Here is a 20,203-nt window from a genome sequence, read left to right as displayed (position 1 = left end):
GACAGATAACATGGCTACCCTGGAGGCAGCAAAGCCGTTCTGGCGTCTCGTCGCGACCCCAGAGCCGATGTTCGTCGCTCAACAACACCAAAAGAACGCCTCTTTCCGTGCGAGATGCGGCCATCCGTTACAATGTGAAGAGCTCATCCGTACAGAGAGCCATTAATTTCATAAGAAACCCCTTTTCCCGTGCTCCAGGGCGTCCATTGGCGCTGACGGAGGACGAAGACGACGCCCTGGTTGCGTATGTACAGTGGATGGAACGCACCGGCATGCCCGCCACGAGAGAGCAACTTGAAGCTGTTGCAAATGCAATAAGAATGCGTCGAGATCCCAATGCCCGCCCGGTCTCGTCAAGTTGGCTTGACAATTGGCGTGGAAGTCATCCTGCGATCGCGAAGACGTATCTCAAAGCAGTTGAACGAGCCCGGAAGTCCTTTGAAGCCCACGGGGTAGAAGAAGTCGAATTTTTCTACTCAAAGCTTCGAGAAATCATCACCAGCTACCGTATTGGCAGTTCAGAGATCTGGAATGAAGACGAGGCCGGAATACGCATTGGGTGCCTGCGAGAACGCATCCAAGTTCTCATCACGCGCACCACTAGAGTCAAGAGCACCCGGCCCCGAGTTTTAGACCCAGCAAACCGAGAATCCTGCACGGTAATTGCCTCAGTTAACGCAGTGGGGGACTCTCTTCCACCCTGGCTTGTTTTCCAACATTACCCTACCACCAACTGGGCCGGCATCGACATCATGACAGGCGTACGGTTTGCCCAGTCGCCAACTGGCTTTTCCAACGCAGAGATACACCTTGAGTGGGCAAGGCATTTCAACTGCTGGTCTTGGGCATCGTCAGCGCAAGCAAAACAGTCAGGAAATTCGCTGGAAGAGTGGTTCGGCTGTGACGAGCATCTTCGGCGCCCCAACATGGGGATGAGTCGCGTGGAGGCGCCGCCAAACCAACGGCCTGACGACGAGAAGATCTACCGATTGCTTGTTGTGGATGGCTTTACAGGGCATACCACCCTTGACTTTGCTGAGTATTGTATCAAGTTTGATATCATCATTGCTATTTTCCTCCACATTCCACCCACCTCATGCAGCCGCTTGATGTTGGGGTATTCCAGCCACTAAAGTCAGCACATCAGAAAGCGCTTCGGAAGTCGCTCGCAGAAGGCAACATATCATTTTCGCGGGTCAACTTCCTCACAGCTTTTCAGGACGTATATGAGGCTGGCTTCACGCGGCATAACATTATGGCGGCATTTGAAAAACAGGCCTCTTTCCTGTCGACCCAGCGCCGGTGATCACCAAGATCCTCCACGAGCAGCTACGACAACAGCAGCCGATCAATCCTGCATACGCCTCGCTCCTACCCTCGGAGACGCGTTTCCAAGTCGCCGCGGATGCCCTCAATGATATCCGGCAACGGTATGGGCCCCTCATGAGCTCGCCATCACGAGAAAACTTGCGGGTTCTTGCGAAAGTGAACACCGAGTCTATCGCGATGGCGTCACATTCCCAGGGCATAGTCAGCGATAAGAATAGCCGAACCCAGGCGTATGCGAATCGAATGAAGAGAGGCAAGATTGTCAGGCCGCGCGGAGAGTTTATCACGAGCTCCAGCATGGCCGACATCACCCGGGAGTATGAGGAGCTCCAGGCAAAGCAAACCCGGCTTCAAACGCGCCAGGAGATAAGGATGCATCTTAAACGAGTTCGTGGAGAGATGCAGAAGATCCGAGAAGACTATAAAGTCGGGAAGAAGCAGTTAGTCAATGGCAGAGTCAAGACATTGAACTTTAAGCCCTGGCTAGAGTTTACGGGACGAGACGTTGAGTTCTACACTCTGGAGCAAAGTTGCGATACCCTCATGCGGGAGCTCAAAGAGCCATCCAAGGAATCCTTTTCTATGATACCACGAAGAGAAATAACTCCGCCAGAGATGTCAGGCGCGCGCAGCGACCCGACCTCGCCCACTTACAGATATGTCGTCGTTGCCCGGCAGTGACGATACCGTCTATTTCACAGGCCTCGATCTTGACAAACATAGTGAGGATGGCGCCGACGATGAAGACGAGGACAATTTACTCGACACGCAAGAGAATATACCTCATCGCCGCCGTTAGCAGCGGTTGAAGCGGTAGTCGATACACCATGCCCTCGACCGCGCACCCGATCGTCCAACAAGATACAGCAGACGCTCCAGGAACACAGGTATGGATAAAATAGCTCTCAGAGACGCACAACAGGCGAAATTACTACATAATACGTCTATTTGGACTCACAAACGCGGTCTTCCTATCTCTTCGACTGGAAGGCGGCAGCTCCTAAATAGGCCCAAAGACGTGATTTTTTCACTTTTCGTTGTTACTTGCGTCTTTAGGTGATCCAGCTATTGATCACATGTATATTTTAGCTATTTGAAGTCGCATTGACGGCACCATGAAGCGAAGCGTAGAATTTCCCTTGATTTTGCACCCCAAATTGAGGACCCTGCTGTGCCGGATTTTTTGGGCTGTGCCGGATTTTTTGGGCCAACTAAGTGGCGAAGACACTTAGTTGGGCTGCTGTGGCCCCACACCAAGATCAACGGGTAATTACCTACCTATCTTAATGCCGTACGAAGTACCTCTCCGTAGGCTACAGTAATTACGGTACGTACTCCTTTCTGCTTGTGTGCTTGTCAAGTGACTGTGTGCAACCAAGGGTGGCCAACGCTAGATCCAAAGCAGGTACTACGGTAATTAATTACATGCATATTATTATTTAGCCCAGTAATCGGGTTACAGAGCTCGACAAGTGCGACACAGCTGCTTCCTAGAGCCTGCGGCAGGTACCTGGCATATGCCCTAGCGCAGGTGAAGCTCCCTGTACCTAGGTACTCCGCGGTTACTGATACCGGCCAGTGCCGAAACGGGACTTCAACGGTATCGAGCTGAGAGTGCTTCCCAGGTACAGGCCTCTACTCTTGTAGCCGGCAAAGTACGTGCAAGGGACATGCCGCTGCCAAGGCCCGATCAAGGGTTCTGTCTGGAGTCTCTGGACACCCCTTGGCGGAGGCAAGGAGCGACCCCTCCGCAACCACGCATGCATAAAAGCAAGCTTCGACGCAACCGCATCCCTGCTTTACTTCTTGCCTTCCCTTTTTAGCCCGTCGCCTGCCTCTCCTCGTGTGTTTTAAAAGTCCTCTCTTCATCGTCGAGGGCGACTTGTCGACGTGGCCCAGCTCCAACCAAGGCTGTCTGATTAATCAATATCATTGCTACTTTCGGAAACTTGGTCGCGCTTTTATTACCTTGCCACGAGCTCCATCGTCAGCAGCAGAACCATTACCGGCCAAAGCCGATTGACTCGCCCCCCTACAACAGACCGAAACCGTCGGCGACGTCTGTCTCCCTTACCTCTATCAAAGATTGGGCAATGCGGTCTTCATAAACGTATTGAACCCGTCCGTGCGCCGAAGCAACATCTTTTCCCCTCGCGGCATCCCTTCAACCAACAAAGAAGCATTCGCAACCAGCCTCCATCCACCATGCCGAGACGCAGATACAGGCTCTTTACCGTCTGCGCCGTCGTCGTCGTCTTCTTGCTCTACCGCCTCGTCCAGAACTCATGGGCCCCGCAGCCCGACCTGGCGAGCACCCGCCGCCCGCCGCCGCTCGTTCCCCAATCCGCGCCCCAGGGTCCGAACCGCGAACATGCTAAGTCGCTCGCCGCCAATCGCCCGCAAGAGCCACTAACGGGGGCCTCCGAGCCCCTCGCAAACGACAAGCCAAAGTCAGGCCACGTCGGTCAGGGAAAGGCGGGCGGTGACGAGCGAGTCGACCTGCAGCATCCCCCGTCATCCAAGGATGGGAGTCCTCGGCCCTCCCTAGACGGCTCCGACGACCCAACTTCTCCAGACAAGGCCGACAAGGACGAGGTCCCGCTGGGCTGGAAGAATCCCCCGAAGGGTGCCGCCCCCGAGTCGATGCCCCTCGCCGATGGCCAGGTTCACTGGACCAAGCCCAACGAGCATTTCCCGCTGTCCAAGGCATCCATCGTTCCGCTTCCCACCGGTGCCGCCAAGAAAATCCCAAAGGTCCAGTTCAACTTCGCCTCCGAGTCCCCACGGGCCAAGGATACGCGCCTGCAAAGGCAGAAAAAGGTCAAGACGGAATTGGCTCGCTCCTGGGCTGGTTACAAGAAGCATGCCTGGATGCACGACGAGCTCTCCCCCAGCTCGGGTCGCTATCGGGATCCCTTCTGTGGCTGGTCCGCCACCTTGGTCGATACTCTAGATACCCTATGGATCGCCGGCATGAAGAAAGAGTTTGACGAGGCGGCAAAGGCCGTCAATAACATCGACTTTACCTACACCCCCCGCTCCGATATCCCCGTCTTTGAGACCACCATTCGATATCTCGGCGGCCTCATCGCCGCCTTCGATGTCAGTGGAGGGTCTCGAGGCGACTACTCCTTTTTGCTGGACAAGGCCACGGAGCTGGCCGAGATCTTGATGGGTATCTTTGATACTCCCAACAGGATGCCCCTGCTGTACTACCAGTGGAAACCCGAGTACACGTCTCAGCCCCATGCTGCCAGCCAAGTCGGCATCGCCGAGCTGGCTAGCCTCTCGATGGAATTTACCCGACTGGCACAGATCACTTCGGAGAACAAGTACTACGATGCCATTGACCGCATCACCAACGCCCTAGTCGATTTTCAGCAACAAGGATCGCTCATACCCGGCATGTTCCCCGAGTCTCTGGACGCTTCAGGCTGCAATAGGACCGCCACAAGCTTGCGAGACTCGCTCAGCAAGGGCGCCAAGGAACAGGTGGATTCTCAGGAAGTCCTCAGCGAACCACAGGGTTTTGGTGGTCGGCCAAAGGGGCTGCGCTCTGTCCTTGACTCGAATAGGCGGAGAGAGCTTGACAGTGCTTCGGAGGGCCAACAGCAACGTAGGTCGAGCGGAGACTCGACGAATACTACATCCAATGGCACCCTCAAGAGCAGAGAGAAGCGAGGCGGCCCTTTTGCAGCTGACGGGACAAAGTCCGAGTGGGACTGCGTGCCCCAAGGGCTGGTTCCCGGCGGAAATGGGCTTCAAAAGTTCCACGTGGGCGGTGGGCAAGACTCGGCCTACGAATATTTCCCCAAGGTGAGCATCCTGCAAAGGTCGACTCCTGCTTGGCTAACTTTGGCGACAGGAATACCTGCTTCTCGGCGGTCGAGAGTCCAAGTACCAGAAGCTTTACGAGGACGCGGTTGGCGCCATCAACAAGTGGCTCCTATTCCGGCCCATGATCAAGGGGAACTGGGACGTGCTGTTCCCCGCCAAGCTGAGCACTTATCGAGACTCCGTCGAAGACTTTCGATACGAGTACGAGGTTGCTCACCTGACATGCTTCATTGGTGGCATGTACGGGCTCGGGGGCAGGCTCTTTGACAGGGAAGAGGACGTTGAAACCGCCAAGAAACTCGCAAACGGCTGTGTGTGGGCTTACCAGTCGACCTTGTCGGGCATCATGCCAGAGTTTGGGCACGTCATTCCGTGTCCTTCCAAGGACCAGTGCGATTTCAATCGGACTCGGTGGTGGGAGGAGCTTGACCCGTCCAAGGGCCGGCGAGATGAGCAGGCGCGAAAGTGGGAAGCGGACCAGGGAACAAAGAAGGCAGGCCGAGCAGCGGCTGCCAAAGCCGCATTGGAAGACGACGAATCCAAAGCATCTGACAGCAGTGCAAAAGACACCATTCGGCAAAAGAGCAACTCCTTGGGTGACAAGTCGAGCGTCATTGACAAACGAGCGGCTGTCCCAGAGCAAGGCAAGAACAGCGAGGGAGGCTCTGAAGATGAAGACGACCACGACGGTTCGAAGCTGCCAGCGTCGCTCAGGAAAAAGGTAGGCAAGAACTTCGGCAAGGATCACAAGTTCAAGAACGGCAAAAGCTCTCAGCTTGACATTCCGAAGAATTCATTGGCGAATGATGACACTGAGGAAGCCGCCGAGGCCGACTCGGACGGCCCGGCCAGCTCCAAGCGGCAAGGGCTACTGGCGTCTAAGTCGGATAGCTCGGCTGCGGACAAGCCGCAGTCGCACGAAGAGTACGTCAAGGAGAAGTTTCAGCGGGAGGGGCTTCCTCCAGGATTCGTGGACGTGCCGTCGGCGTCGTATATTCTTCGGTATGTCGGGCTACATTCGCCTGCACCCCTCCGAACTCTTGGCTCCCATTTCCCGTCTCTTCTCGATGGGGCATCAGAGCTAACGAGCACCCCGACAGGCCTGAAGCGATCGAGTCAGTATGGTACATGTACCGTATCACCGGCGACGTGGAGTGGATGGACAAGGGCTGGCAAATGTTCGAGGCGACGGTGCGGGCGACGAGGACCTCGATTGCCAACAGTGCCGTGCACAATGTGTTGTTGGAGGAGCCGACGACCAAGGACGAGATGGAGAGCTTCTGGATGGCGGAGACGCTCAAGTACTACCTTCTCCTCTTCTCGGAGCCAGACGTGATCAGTCTCGACGAGTGGGTGCTCAACACGGAGGCGCACCCGTTCCGGCTCTAAGGAGCGCCGGCTCGCAAGGGCAGCATACGTGCTTGCTTGCATGGTGTGATTTTTGCTTTGGGACAAGAGGCGTTGGCCGGCGGAACAAGCGGCCGCGGAGACTTGGGCGTTTCAATAGGGTAGGATAACATAACTCATGATGACGTTGGGAGGGGTGAATACCGAGGGCGGACAATAGACGTCGGGCGGACAATAGACGTCTCCGGAGTTCTCTCTTTACTCTGATTGCGCTGGAGCTTCTCGGTCACTGGCACGTCTTACTCAAGGCAGGATCATTGGTCTCATCGGAGAATGGGCTCTCAAGAATCTTGGTCCCATTTCTAGAGCTGAGCCAAGCCGTCCCCGTTCCCAGTCCCCTTGATTTGTACATGGCTTGTGACCGCAGGGTGAATTCTCACGTTCTTTTCTTGATCCGCTGTATAATATGTGCCTGGGCCGCTCTATATGTTCGCTCCCCCTTCTTCTCCCTCATGTCATGCAGAAGCGGCTTAGGAGTGTGGAAGGAGAGTAAAGGGGAGGCATGAAAAACGTCAACCTCCGACACATACTAAATATGACGGCTCCTCCGACCGGGTGCGATCGACGATAATGATAAAAACCACAAAAAAAGACTCGTTCCAAACATGGGGCGCATCTGTCGTTGGAGGGGGGAAAGGTTCTCCGTCCTGTATATAACTGGGCTGTTGATGAATGCAAGCTGGCGGGTTCTGCGCCTTTTTTGTTCCCGTCTTCCTCTTTCTCCCCCCGATTCTGCCGATTTCGAAGGTGGTCGAGGAGGCTGTACGGGGTGGAAGAAGGAGAGGGGAAAGACGGTTGCTGTTGGGTAGGGGGTTGGTCAGAGTTCAATGACTGTTTCATTGTCCCGGATATCGGCTGGGGGAGCGGAGGGGAGATTGTAGTCGTCGAATGCAGAGGAGGAAGGCCCAAGGGGACTCGAGCTTGGCTGGCGGTTCATGTGGACTGAGTTGCTGCTGCGGCTCGCCTTGCTTCGTCTCGCCGTTGCTTGCGTCGCCCATTATTATTTTCGCTTGTTCTCTTCTCCCTCTTCATCTCTCCCCCATGCTCTGCCCAAGCTCACTCCTCGGCCCCAGGCTGTGTTTCTCAGGAGCCCCCCTCACGAATCTCGCATCATCTGGCCGAGGACGCGTATACTCAATATCATGACGAGCAGGCCGATGGTGACGATGATGAGGAGGGTGAAGGAGAACCAGCCCATGACCATTGCGCTGGTCCCGACGCCGCTGCGGACGGCGCCGTTGCCAAAGTCTTGGGCGATGATGGAGGCGGCGACCGAGGCCGTGTGCTGCCACAGGACCGAGACGAGGACAAAGATGGAGGCGATGAAGATGATGGCGAGGGCGATTTGCGAGACGGGCCGCGAGGGGAAGGGCTTGACTTCGCGCTCGGAACCCTCGGAGTCTTCCTCTTCGTGCCAGCCGGGGAAGGTGGCGAGGAGGAGGAAGCAGAGGAAGGCGAAGATGATGGCGATGATTCTGGGGTGTAAGTCAGTATATGTGCAAGAGTAGACACACATACGTATATTTATATGTATATATGTATATATGTATAGTCAGCCTGGGGAGAATAAACATAAACTCACATTAGATAGGGGAACACAATCATGTCCTTGAACTGGGCGGCGAGCCAGATGAGGTTGAGGGGGTCCTGGTCGACCGAGACCTCCTTTGCGAGCGCCGTGGCGTTGTTGCTGCAGAGCCAGGAGCCGCCGTCCGGGTTGACGCAGATGCCAAAATAGCCGACGCGGGCCTGCATGCTGGCGCCGCCGGCAATGTTCTCGATGGCCGTGTGGACGTTGTAGTCGACCTGGGCCGTGTCGGGGACGGCCTCGTAGTGCTGGTAGTAGAGCGAGAGGAGGAAGATGTCGGGGATGAGGGGCGACGACGACGAGCATCCGGCGAGGAGGAGTGCTTTGGCGCAATACGTTAGCTGGGGGAGTGAGGGAGAGGATGAGACTGGCAAGGTAGGACGTACACAGCAGGATGATTGCGACGACAATCAATATCATGAGGACATGGTGGTAGCCCAGAAACGGCACGAACCCTAGAGTATCAACGTCTTAGCCTGGGCTTCTCCTTCTTCGACTCCCTCGGAAAGGGGCCTTACGGGACCAGCCGGCCTGCATCGGAGCCATGGTCCGAGGTGAGCTCGACGAGCCGCTCCCGATGGCCATGCGCCGAGTCGGCCTGACAGCTCCTCCACGGCGCGATCAGGCAAGAGGGGAGAGATGGGCTCAGCCTCCACACTCTTGTGCGCGCGCGCGCCCACTTTCTCGATGCCGAGCTGCGCTCGTTCGCTCGTTTGGAATTCTCGAGCCTCGGGACGGCCCGCAGAGGCGATGAGGGTCTCGTCGGTGGCGAGGAATGCGGGAGGTTGTGGGCGGATCAAGGGTCCTTGTTTGCCAGCTGGAATGGCAAAGCAAGGCTCGCGCGCGGGGATGAAATGGGCGAGGACCTGGAATGCTTGGTGAGGCTGTTGCTGCAAAGGTGAGTTTGGTATAGATGAGGACCCCTTGCTTGTGTGAGGAATGTACTGGACTCTCGAGATGGGGAGTAGAGAGAGACGGCAAGCGTTGGTTGAGCCACACACACCCTGTAGAGAGAGAGCGAGAGAGGAGAGAGAGTCAATGAGTTTGTTAGGTAGAGAGAGAGAGGTATGACGAAAGCAAACTTGACCTTGGGGGCAGCTTGTGTTGCCCCTTTGCAGCTTTACTCACTCGACACGGCGGCACGCACAGTATTTTTTTTTTCTTGGCTATAAAATGCGATGGCTGGGAGAAAGGGGAAAAGAAACAGCAGGTGATTGATTGATGTAAGGCGCATGCAACACGAGAAGGTGACGACGACGCTCCCCAACCTCTCTTCTCACTGACTTGGCCGCGGCGGCGGTTGGCCCAGCCACGTCCTTTTTTATTGACTCTGCCGCGTTGACGGGACGACGCGCACTGTACGTACCTCGGTACCTTGCCGTGGAGGCCATGCGAAGGTGGGGCTGCGGCGGCTGCGGGGCCGCGCGGGCCAGGGCGAGAGCTGGAGCTGCGCTGTCACGTAGGGGTATCGGGTACCTTTTGCGTCCGCTTGTGTTGGCGGGGAGGGCTTGTAGCGAGACTGCCGATGAGGCTCAAGCTAGATGCAGCTGGCAAGCTGCGGCAGGTATACCGAGTATACTGTACTTTCACTGACAGTGAAGTAGGTAGGTACCTTAGGGTATGTACATGTATTATGGCGGCGTCGCAAAACTCCTTGGAATCGTCGAGCAAGGTGGAATCAACCTCCAAGTGCCGCAAAACTGCACGCGAGCTGAACCAATCTCCTACGAGTCAATCTTGACTATCAGATCAGTTCTATACGACGAGTTAGATGCCCAGACCTCCGTCCCTGGGCAGGGCAATAAGACGCCGTCCAGGTCAGGGGTCCGTCTACTCGCGCAGCACACAGCCCGCACACTTGCTTGGTCAGGTACCAATCTCGTCTCGCCCGTCATGGATGCCCTCGTCATTGGTCGCCAAGCAAAATAAAAGGAAACCCCGGCTGTTCGGAGATCCAAGCCTAATGTACTTGCTGCAAGCCCTCCTGGGTGCCCAAGCTCAAGTTGTGCGACCTACCCTGCAGGGACACGTGCCGACTTGGAGCAGAGACAACTTCACCGCCACCACGAAGTCCCGATGCCTCTTGTAGAAGCAGTCGGTTCGGCGCTGTGACACAGACACCCAGTGAATTTTGAGAAGAAACAACGCCCCCACGTGGAGGTGACAAGGGACGATGTACACAGAGTTGAAGGCGCTTCGAGGTCGATCGATTACTGGATACAAGGATATTCGCTTGGCCACTGCTTCTGTGCATGCACAGTATCTATGCAGCTACCCGTGCAAAGTGGCAGCATGGCACAATTACGATCCCCAACGTCATCTGCTCCTCTTCCACTGTGAACCCTTTTCTCCTCCACCAAGACAGTGCAGCACGCTCTCCTCGACAAGCATCTCATGCTCCCCCAGCTTCACCGAGTCATGGCAGGATGACCACCCTCTCCGAAACCGCGCCCGGGACTTCCCTCGACATGCGCGTTGAGGACTTTCTCGATGATAGGCTCCAATCCACCGCCGACCTCGACACCCTCGACGAGCTCCTCGCCAGCGTCGAGACCCAGCGCACTCAGCTCCAGTCGCAGCTCGACGATGCCGTCAGGGAGCTCGACGAGGCCCGCCGCACCGCTCAAGACCGCCATTTGTCCCTGCAGGCCCGCATCGACGACTTCAACCAGCTGCAGCAGAGCATCGATGTCCGCGCAAAGGTCGCCGCCGCCTCCGACGCCCCTAGCGAAGCCATTGCCCGCCTCAAGCGGCCCATGAAGAAGCTCCAGACCGTCGACCTCGCCCAGAAATACCTTCTTCTGCTGCAAGACGTCGAAGCTCTGCGCGCCGAGGCCCGGTCGCATCTACCCGCCAGCCCCAAGGCCGCTCTTAAGCCCTATGCTCGACTCAAGGAGCTCGCCATGAAGCTGAGGGCCGTTCAGGGCAGCGAGGGCCTGCACCTAGTCGACCACGTCGAGAGGGTCACCGATGTTCTTTGGTCCGAGATGAAGAAGACCATGTCCGCCGAGCTCGAGGCCGTCCTGACCAAGCGGCAATGGCCCCGCGTCGACCCTCAGTCGCAGATGGACGACGAGTGGATTGCCTGCTTCGAGAAGCTCCTCGACCTCCAGATGCCCGAACTCGTGCACAGCCCGGGCGTCGTCTCGCTCCTCCCATTTGACGTCATGACCAAGATGTTTGTAACCGAGTTTCGCTTCCACTTCCTCAGCGACAAGCCCACGAGCAACTTGCAGGCCGTCGGCTCGCATTGCTTCCCCTGGTTTCTCGCCACCATTGACAAGTGGGAGGCCTTCTTCCGCGACAACCTCAGCCACCTGCTCTCTGCCAAGTTTCGTGACGGCCCGCTCGACACCAAGACGGCCTACCTGGACCCCGTCTGCGGCTTCGTCACTGCGATGCTGCCCGTCATGCGGGAAAAGGTGCAAGTGGTGGCAGCTGAGGCAATCAAGAATCCCCCCTACCTGAGTGGCTTCATGTCGCAGCTGATGGCCTTGGACGATGACATCCGCGCGAGATACAGCTACGACGGCGGCGATCCCGAGCTCGGCTGGCCTGGTCTCGCCGCCGATGTCTTGGACACGCACTTTGACGACTGGTTCCAGGTGGAACGGGACTTTGCGCTCGAGCGTTTCGAGAAGACTTTGGAGTCACAGGACGCTCGGAAGATCGACTATGACTACGCCGTGGCGGGCAAGATGAAGCCTACCTTTGCCGCTGTGCGAATCCTAGATCTACTGCGGGCCGTGACCTCCAAGTACGAGCGGCTGCACAAGCTCAAGCACAAGCTTCGCTTCCTCACCGACATCCAGCTCGACATACTCGACGGCTACCATGACCGGCTGCGAGGGTCCCTGGAGGCGTACCAGTCCATAACCTCCACGCTCGGCAGGACCCTGCACGGGGCGACCAGGGAGCAACTGGCTGCTCTAGAGGGGACGGGCGCCCTAGAGACGCTGTGCAAGGTGGCTGGCAGCGCGGACCGCGTCGCCAGCACCTTGTCGGAATGGAGCGACGAGGAGGTGGGTGATGCCTCGCACATGCTTGCTTTGTATTCTGATTCACACGTGACTGACAAGATCCTAGTTCTTTGCCGCGTTGTGGGAGGACATCCAGGCTCGTGATGCGCGGCGACGAAGCAGCGAAGTCGGCCGGGATGGTTTGCAGGGCCGCCTCCCCGACACGTCTGCCGAGGGCGACGAAGAAAGCGGCATCTTTGACGAGACGGTGGCCGCGTACACAATGCGCCGCAAGGCGGCAGAGGAGCTGCTGACTGGGGCCCTGACTGAGTCGCATTCCAAGGCCTTCCGAGCCTATCTCAACCAGGTTCAATGGACGACGGTGGGCGAGACGGCTGTGTTGGGTAAGTCGTTCCTCTTCTTCCGCACAACCCCGTGATGACGGTAACCAGTTACTGAGCTCTACTGCTGCTCATAGACGACCCCTCGCAACTGTCCATTACGCCGGAGTTGGATGAGCCGCTGCACGTCCTCAAGCGCAACCTCGACTTCCTGTACAAGACGCTGTCGACGGCGTCGCTCCGACGCGTCTGGCACGAGGCGCTGGACCGACTGCAGGACATGCTCTGGAACGGGGTGCTGGTGCGGCAGTCCTTTACCACGCTCGGCGCCGCGCAGTTTGCGCACGACGGCGCCGCCATCCTGGCCCTGGTGGACCGCTACCTGCCCGGGGGCTCGTCGGCGCTCGAGGCGCTGCGCGAGGGCACGCGGCTCCTGAACCTTCCGGCGTCGGTGGGCGAGGGCGCGAGCGGCACGACGCTCAAGGAGGCGAGCGACCGGGCCTTTACCAGCAACGACGAGGCGCGCAGGGTGCTTGAGGAGCTGGGGCTCGAGGCGCTGACGCCGGTGAATGCCAGGCACATCCTGGAGAGGCGTGTGGAGAACAACGAGAATGTCGGGTGGTGACGGGCCGCTCACTCGCTGGAGGCGGGCGTTTTGGCTTGAATGGACAGGGCCGTGTGTCTGCCCCCGTCCTGTTTGTCTAGCAGGGTCAATGTTGCAGCTCGGAGCGTGGCCAATGCCAACCAGCACTCGTATGTCGTCGCGGCTCAAGTCACCACCGTACTGCCAGAACTGGGTGTTCGATTCTCGCCAGCTCCGTCTTGATGCCTTTGACGCGTTTCTAGTTAGGCCTCTACAGCTAAAGAAGGCCGGCCATGTCTTTGTATACAGGATGTAGTACATGTCTTTTCCGTTTATCTTCGCCACCTTTTCCAATGACGGACGAGAAACCGCCAAGTTGAACGGCAACCGCCCAACGTGTACAGAGTCAAACCATGAGGATTTGTATGTGTAGACGACAAACCGGACAGAGTGGGGGGTACTTCTAGTTAATGGCGCGCATGGTCATCTCGACAACGGCAAACGTGCCGGCGCTGACGGGCATGGCGCGGAACAGGGTCGGCCAGATGCCCCTCCAGAAGCCAGCGAAGCCATCGCGGCGCCACGTAGCGGCGAAGCAGCTGCGCATGGTGGGGAAGCTGCGGTCGGCGGGGACCAGGGCATCGGTCTGCATCTTGCTCTTGACGACGTCGAAGGGGTAGCTCGCGAGCCAGAGGGCCTCGCCGGCCAAGCCGCCGTACAGGGCGACCTTCCAGGCGGGCACGGCGGCGCGGTCGACGCGGTTGCGGGCGGCGTCGGCGTTCATGAGGAACTCGAAGGCGGCGAACCAGGCGCCGTAGGCGGCGGCCTCGCGCAGCAGCGTGACGCTCTGGCCGCGGTACAGCGCGGGGAGCAGGCCGCGCGGGTGGGCGGCGGCGAGCTTGCGCACGCAGTCGAGCGGGCCGGCGTACAGGCGCGCGGCGGCGCCGTGGGGCTGGCTCTGCAGCCGGATGCGCACGTGCTCGATGGGGCCCGAGAGGGCGGCGTTGGCGACGCCGGCAAAGGCGCCGGCGGCGTAGTACTGGGCGTACGAGAGGCGGCCCTGCTGCTGTTGCTGTTGGCGGCCCTCGAACCAGCGCCGCGCGGCGTGGAAGGCGCCAAACTGGATCGACACGCACGCCCCGATGCCCAGCAGCGGCGTCAGCGTGCCCTTGTAAAAGGCCAGCGCGCCCTCGTGGCGGTATATCGAGGCGGCTGCGTCGACGGCGCCGGCGTACTGGTTCGTCGTCTGCAGGCGGACCTTGACAATGTCAAACGGCTGGCCTGTAGTTTTGCCCTCACCCAAGGCATTCAGTCAGCGCGCCGCACCCCTCTTCCATAGATGTAGATGTATAGATGCTTGGAAGAACCACCATTGGAGGAGGTCTATTTGCTTCCGGGGGGAAGAGGGGGACAGCCAACACACCAATCAAGACTTGGGCGATGCCGCCCACGGCGCCCGAGAAGAGATCCTTGGCCGCCTGCTGCGCGCCCACCTGCGACGACGGCGGCGGCTCGACCGTCTCCGAGGCCAGCGGCGCCTCCATCGCGAGCGCAGAGCCCTCCTCTATCCTTTCCTTATGCTCCTCCCCTTTCCCTTCCTGCCCTCTTCCAACGATGGCGTGATCGGGGGTAGGGGCGGATTGACGCTGCCGAGGGACGATTTGTGTCGGGGGATGAGAGGTGGAAGCCCGAGCCGGTGTGGATTTGTCGTCTGGAAGGGTTGAAGCTTCTGGCGTCGTGGGTTGGTGATGTTGGTTTGGTTGGGACTTTCGATCAAGATTGCTGACAGACGGCGGTTCCTGGTGGGGCAGCTGCAGATGCGCCGAGCCGCCGTGGGAAAACCTCCCCGCTTCCTCACCATTATCTACAACTTCTCTGTACTGGATGTTTTCTCTTTCCCGAGCAAATTGCGCTCATTTTTCTACTCGAGTATTCATGTTACTTGAGAGTGCTCTCCACAAAATCCGGTATATATAGCAGGAGCTTCAAGAGCAGCGCGACGGATATCCAACTGGGCCACCGACTCCAGGCACTCCGGCACACCTCTTCCCATATACAGCTTCATTCCTGACTGTGAAGAGGTTGAGCAGTGTGTCATGTCATCCACGATGAATCCAGGTTGAGCCACCCGCCTACCTGGATCAGCCGGGAAGTGCAGTTATATAACCTCGCTCAGCATCATGGCAAGTAAACTCGCACTCTCACGGATTCTCGTACGGTGGTGGCAACGAGTTGGCCCCGTCGTTCATCTGCGCCGGCCTCAAGCCCGACAGATCCACATTGTCCAGGACACGCAGGTTGACGGGGCGGTACGTCTCAGCCCACGCCTTGAACGGGCCGTCCCTCTCCGAAATGGCATCGTCGGCCAGCAGTGCGTTGCGCTCATTCGTCATGCACACGCCGCAGGTCCTGCAAAACGTCTTGCTCATAATGTGCCGCGCAAACGAGTATCGGCCGATGTCGGCGTCGTCGCCAGCCAGCACCACGGCGGCCACGGGCGGATAGACCCAGCGGCACCCGTTCTGTAGAGCCTCGGTGTCAGCACTCGTACGTCTCTCCGCCTCCTAGTCTCCTTGTCCTTCGGGGCTCTGCTCACTCTCTCGCAGATGCTGCAGTTGCACTCGACTATTCTATCGTCGTAGCTATCATCCAAGGGCTTGCTCATGAGCGCCACACGCACTTTGCCGCAGTGACAGCTTCCCGTGTACAGCTGCTTGCCTGCGACGGCTGCCGGCAAGCTGCCCTTGTACTCATGAGGGACGTATTTGTTCCCCATCGCAGCCCCGTCAAACCTGGGCAAAGCTTTAGCTCTGAAGTCTTGATGGTGGAGAGTTGAGCGAGAACCCGACAGCAGAAACTCACATCTTCCTTTCCAACTTCCAGGTGTTCAATCCCTGGATGGCATGCACCTGCTCAGTCCGGTCTCGTCAGTCTCGACCTCGCCGCCCTTGTTCTCTTCTGTTTCTCAAGAGGAGAAAGCAGATGGGAAGAGAAAGCCATACGTTCAAACCCCGCTGCTTGCCCGGGGGCCCGTCTGGAAATACCCCCATGAGGGGCGTAGCACACTTGGGACAGAACTGCGCGGCACTCGTTAGCTCTTCTGCTATTCTGTACGAGCCACCCAAAAGATCAAGGAGAGGAGGAGGAAGCACCTTGTGGAACATCTTGCCGGAGCCAAACGAGTAGCTAGTAAGCTCGTCATCGGTCCCCTTGACGGCCCGGAAGTCGTCGCTCTCGCCCACAAAGACCCAGAGATAGCCCTTTTTGCGGCAGATGCTGCAGTTGCACTCGTGCGCCGACGTAATCTCCGGCAGCTTGGCCTCGTACACGTAGGCGCCGCAGTGGCAGTTGCCCCGGTACGTCTGCGTCTGCGTCTGCGTCGTCGTCATGGTGGCAGCGGTGGATGGGCGGTGCGAGACTTGGGGTTTCGCGAACAATGCTGATGGAGATGCCTGGCCTTCTGCTCTCGATGACTCTGCTGAGTGTGTACGATGGGTTGTTTCGTTGGGGGAAACTACGCTCCTGCGAGGGTTGCGAGGGTATAAGCCCCGCTGACTCCTTCCCTCTCGACCTCTTTCCCGCTTATGTGGTTTCTGGAGCGCCGCCCCCTCCTTCCCTGTCTCATCCCACTCGCTCCCATAAGCCGAGGAGATCCGGATGACATGCCCGCTTACTTTTTACCTCACTGGCTTACCCGCAGCCACGTCGGATCAGCGACTTGGACCCGCTTCGCGTTAGCCGCTTGGGCTGCAAAAGCCGCAAGTGCTTGCGTGTGTCAGACCAGGCTGTCGATCCATGGTCAAGCTGAAGATCCAAGCCGTGGACTCGGTGCGAATCTATTCATCTGCTGGACTGACTCCCTCGCTTCCTTGCCCGTCTGCTCGTTGAAGCGCTCGTCTCTTTCGCAGAATACTTGGAAAGACAAGGCATCTCTGGACCTGCATAGTATCTAGACGAGGCCGGTTCTCAAGATACAACAAGGACAGTTTCGAGTCTTGCTCCAGAAGAGTACTGCATCGAACACTCCATCTGACAGGTATCCGATATGCTGACAAGTCTCCGCCAACATTGGTTCGTCTCTCATGACTCAACCCCCACTCGACGGCCGTGAGTACTTCGCTCCATGCCGCCTGCCGTAGGCCTCCGGTCCTTGGCCTAACTGCTTTTCAGCGCTTGATGCCGGCCTCTCATGGCGTCCGAAACCTTGTTCGCAGAGATAGATCTGCCTCGTCAAAGGTATGGGTGAAGAGAGGTGTCGTCCACGAGGGCTCCCCTTGCAACTTAATACCGCTTCGCGCCCCTCTTCGCGTCCTTGGCATTATTCTGCGCCTGGGCGTTGAGCCAAATCGCCTCCTTGAGCTTCGAAATGACCTCGGGGTGGTTCTGGAACGCGTTCGCCAACATGCTCTCCAGCTCGGCCTCCACCTTTGCTATCGGCTTGACGCCCGTCTTCCGACTCTGTGAGTCATTGATCAATGTGCCCCAGCGCTTCGTAAAGGCGTAGATGGACTGCCGTAACAACTCGTCCAGCTGCTCGCTCATGTCTTCGGCCGTCAGCGTCTTGGCCGTCACCGCCGGCGCCCCGCGAGTCCAGAGCGACCCGCCCATGATGCTGCTGAAGAAGCCCACCCAGTTCTGGGGGCTGAGCGTGTCCCAGATCCGCCCGAAATGCTGCATCGACTGCGGCTGACTCCTAATGTCGCCGATTTCGAGGGAAAACAGCTCGTTCTTGATCATGAGTAAGTTTTGGATCATAAAGAGGTCGGCGTCGGTGCCTGTTTTGAGCGACCGGATCCTCGCCTCGGCCCGCTGCAGCACTTGAATGGTCTCGCGAATAATATTGAACACCACCGAGCTATTCTTAGCCTAGGCAGGAGACAAGAAAGTCAGCAGATAATAGATGGAAAGCAGCTAGCAATCTGACGCGTCTTACCGATCGTTCCTTGGGCATGGCCTGGTCAAACATGGCCAGCAGCTCAATTGCCCGCCTGACAAGGGGGTATGCATTCGAGGAAGCCGCGCCATCCACGGCTGGCTCGATCTTGAGGGCGCCATCCTGCATCGGAGCTTTGGAAATCGACTTGGTCACTTCTGCGGCAAACGCGCCGTCGGTAAAGGACCAGAGATGCTCGACAAGCAGCCGCGCCGCGTACTCTCGGTACCTCCGAAACGACGGCGACTCTTCGTCGTCACTCTCCGAGATGGAGTACTCGCCAGCAAGCCACCCCACCACATTGCAGACAGCCTGTAGGTCGGCGGTTTGCAGCACGTTCTGTAAGCTGGTGGCCAAGGGGGCCAAATTGCCTGGGTGAGCCATAGATGTGTTTATCGCTTTGATTGCCTGGAAAGCCGAACTGGCTGAGGAGTTCCACATAAGCTCGACGTTGAACACCCTAGAGAACAGGCCGTCTTCGTTGTACATTTTTTCAAACGATTGCTTGATAAAGTTTCGACAAGCCGTTTCCACGGAGAGGTTCTTGACTTCCTTTTGGAACTCCTCGGCATGGTGCTGCGTCATAGCCTTGAGGTCCCGGTCCCTGGTGGTGAGATAGGTGCGAAACATGTTTGCGGCGGAATTGGCGTAGACTCCCGAGACAGACGACGCCTCTACCGGCCTACCATATGGGTCGTAGGCGCAGCGGACCGCCCTTTGGATATTGGGGAGCAACGAGTACGAGTCGGTAATCATCTCCTCGAAACGGCCGTAGGCCAGGGCATGGCGGGCCGACTCGGACTTTGTGGCGGCAATCTGACGGGCAATCTCGGGCGACACTTTTTCCAAGCGGCCCGTGAAGGCGTGGTCCAACAGATGCAGGGCCTTGGTGAGAAGCGCGTTGTAGCGAGCCAGGTACGACTCGCGCTCGCGGTATGATTCCTACATGGGCCTCTGATCAGCGGCCGCGCGGCGGGACGAGTAAGCGGAGCGCGTATACATACGTGAGCGCTCATGAAATGAATGCAAGAGTCGATATTCTCCACCATGTCGCCAAATGCCTCGTCTTCCACCAGCCGGCTGGCTCCAGGGGCATTGAGACGACGCGTGGCCGTGTCCAAGTAGGCGTAGTAGTGCAGGTCTGTCCCGACCTCGTCTGCGAGCTTCTCCAGTCGTCGTTGTTCAGTCAAGAGGCCTTCGCACTTTGACTGGAAGGACGAGGTCTGGGTTTCGACGGATTGGAAGGAGTTTGACAGAGACGTGAGCAGCTTGAGCGCAGCATTAGCGTCGTCGATGAGCCCGTCAAGATGGCGTTCCGTGAGCGTCAGCTGGTCTTGATAGAGCCTGGCGAGGGTCAGCGATCCCCCCTGCTCCAAACTTCACTCGCCCGACTCGTACAGATATTCCTGCTGGCTGGCCTCGAGCATCTCGTCCTTGAAAGCCAAGTCGGCGGGCACAGCGCCGGACCCGTCGTGCGCTCCGATGGCAGAGGCTTCGGCGCAGAGCGTCAGCGCTTCCAAGCTCCTGTCCTTCCTGCTCGCTGGCGTATTCTTCCTCCGTGCGCCCCCATCTTTGGCTAGCTGCGCCTTGACAACGCGATAAAAATCCGAGTAGGAGGCGGCGCGGCGCGTCAGGGTGGGCTCGGGCGGGGTGTTGGAGTCCTCAATTTCCTCGTAGACGTTTTCCAGCGGCTCGGAAATGTCATCAACCTTGCCGGTGCCCTGTTCAAATTCGTTCGGTCAGCTTTCCCGCGTCGGCGCATGGCGGTGGAAACCAAGGGGGAAAGGGCGACATGCATTCGGTTGCTGGCCGAGAGACTCGCTTCGGCGATGGGTCTGCGGCTGGGCGGTAGTCGTCGGCTTCTTGCTCGTAATTTCCGGCACGAAGCTGTACCACGAGTCTTCGTACATGACGGCCGATGGCTGGGGCAGGCCGTGGAAGTCCGAGCTGCGAGGAAGCTTGTTTAAGCTTTTGGTAGAAGCCACGGACGACTGTGCGACTCGAGGCGGCTCCGGCCCGAGCGGAATCAATTGCTCCGTCCGCCGATGTAAAAAAGTACCAATCGTCGTACCTTTAGCAGCAGCCTCCGGCGAAACGGATATCGATTATGTAATGCAGGTGCGGGCGTCGCTCCAGCTGCAGGGGCGGGTACTTTCCATCTACTTTCCCGACTACCGCCCATCGCCGTTTGAGGGCACGTCAGCCAATAGGAGCCGTCGTAGATGG

At 58.1% G+C, this 20,203-nt stretch overlaps 6 protein-coding genes across 6 annotated transcripts; 2 read left to right on the top strand and 4 right to left on the bottom strand.

Annotated features, from left to right (window-relative positions):
* Window positions 1-3,534: 3,534 nt before the first annotated feature.
* HRG_09511 (glycosyl hydrolase family 47 protein) lies at window positions 3,535-6,555 on the top strand (the record flags this gene model as incomplete). Its single annotated transcript, XM_044867982.1, has 6 exons — window positions 3,535-4,590; window positions 4,645-4,732; window positions 5,066-5,145; window positions 5,195-5,887; window positions 5,957-6,168; window positions 6,267-6,555. 6 exons carry the CDS (start codon window positions 3,535-3,537, stop codon window positions 6,553-6,555), a joined length of 2,418 nt encoding a protein of 805 aa, XP_044717242.1.
* A 1,114-nt stretch (window positions 6,556-7,669) lies between these two features.
* On the bottom strand, window positions 7,670-8,746 carry HRG_09510 (ca2+ regulator and membrane fusion protein fig1 domain-containing protein; the record flags this gene model as incomplete). The annotated part of the gene is made up of 4 exons (XM_044867981.1): window positions 7,670-8,048; window positions 8,156-8,483; window positions 8,548-8,616; window positions 8,680-8,746. 4 exons carry the CDS (start codon window positions 8,744-8,746, stop codon window positions 7,670-7,672), a joined length of 843 nt encoding a protein of 280 aa, XP_044717241.1.
* A 1,841-nt stretch (window positions 8,747-10,587) lies between these two features.
* On the top strand, window positions 10,588-13,086 carry HRG_09509 (RINT-1 / TIP-1 family domain-containing protein; the record flags this gene model as incomplete). The annotated part of the gene is made up of 3 exons (XM_044867980.1): window positions 10,588-12,183; window positions 12,248-12,524; window positions 12,599-13,086. 3 exons carry the CDS (start codon window positions 10,588-10,590, stop codon window positions 13,084-13,086), a joined length of 2,361 nt encoding a protein of 786 aa, XP_044717240.1.
* Window positions 13,087-13,507: 421 nt separating this feature from the next.
* On the bottom strand, window positions 13,508-14,588 carry HRG_09508 (mitochondrial carrier protein; the record flags this gene model as incomplete). Its single annotated transcript, XM_044867979.1, has 2 exons — window positions 13,508-14,325; window positions 14,468-14,588. The coding sequence occupies 2 exons, from the start codon at window positions 14,586-14,588 to the stop codon at window positions 13,508-13,510; spliced, it is 939 nt and encodes a 312-aa protein (XP_044717239.1).
* Window positions 14,589-15,245: 657 nt separating this feature from the next.
* On the bottom strand, window positions 15,246-16,433 carry HRG_09507 (glutathione-dependent formaldehyde-activating enzyme domain-containing protein; the record flags this gene model as incomplete). The annotated part of the gene is made up of 5 exons (XM_044867978.1): window positions 15,246-15,566; window positions 15,641-15,836; window positions 15,907-15,953; window positions 16,047-16,121; window positions 16,197-16,433. 5 exons carry the CDS (start codon window positions 16,431-16,433, stop codon window positions 15,246-15,248), a joined length of 876 nt encoding a protein of 291 aa, XP_044717238.1.
* Window positions 16,434-17,325: 892 nt separating this feature from the next.
* On the bottom strand, window positions 17,326-19,887 carry HRG_09506 (sec34-like family domain-containing protein; the record flags this gene model as incomplete). Its single annotated transcript, XM_044867977.1, has 6 exons — window positions 17,326-17,604; window positions 17,674-17,910; window positions 17,978-18,919; window positions 18,982-19,321; window positions 19,376-19,698; window positions 19,774-19,887. 6 exons carry the CDS (start codon window positions 19,885-19,887, stop codon window positions 17,326-17,328), a joined length of 2,235 nt encoding a protein of 744 aa, XP_044717237.1.
* Window positions 19,888-20,203: the final 316 nt, after the last annotated feature.

The sequence above is a fragment of the Hirsutella rhossiliensis genome, assembly GCF_020360975.1.
Source record: "Hirsutella rhossiliensis strain HR02 chromosome Unknown scaffold00012, whole genome shotgun sequence".
Taxonomy (NCBI): Eukaryota; Fungi; Ascomycota; class Sordariomycetes; order Hypocreales; family Ophiocordycipitaceae; genus Hirsutella; species Hirsutella rhossiliensis.
The sequence above is the reverse complement of the archived record's forward strand: the minus strand, read 5'-3'. Positions and strand labels throughout refer to the sequence as shown.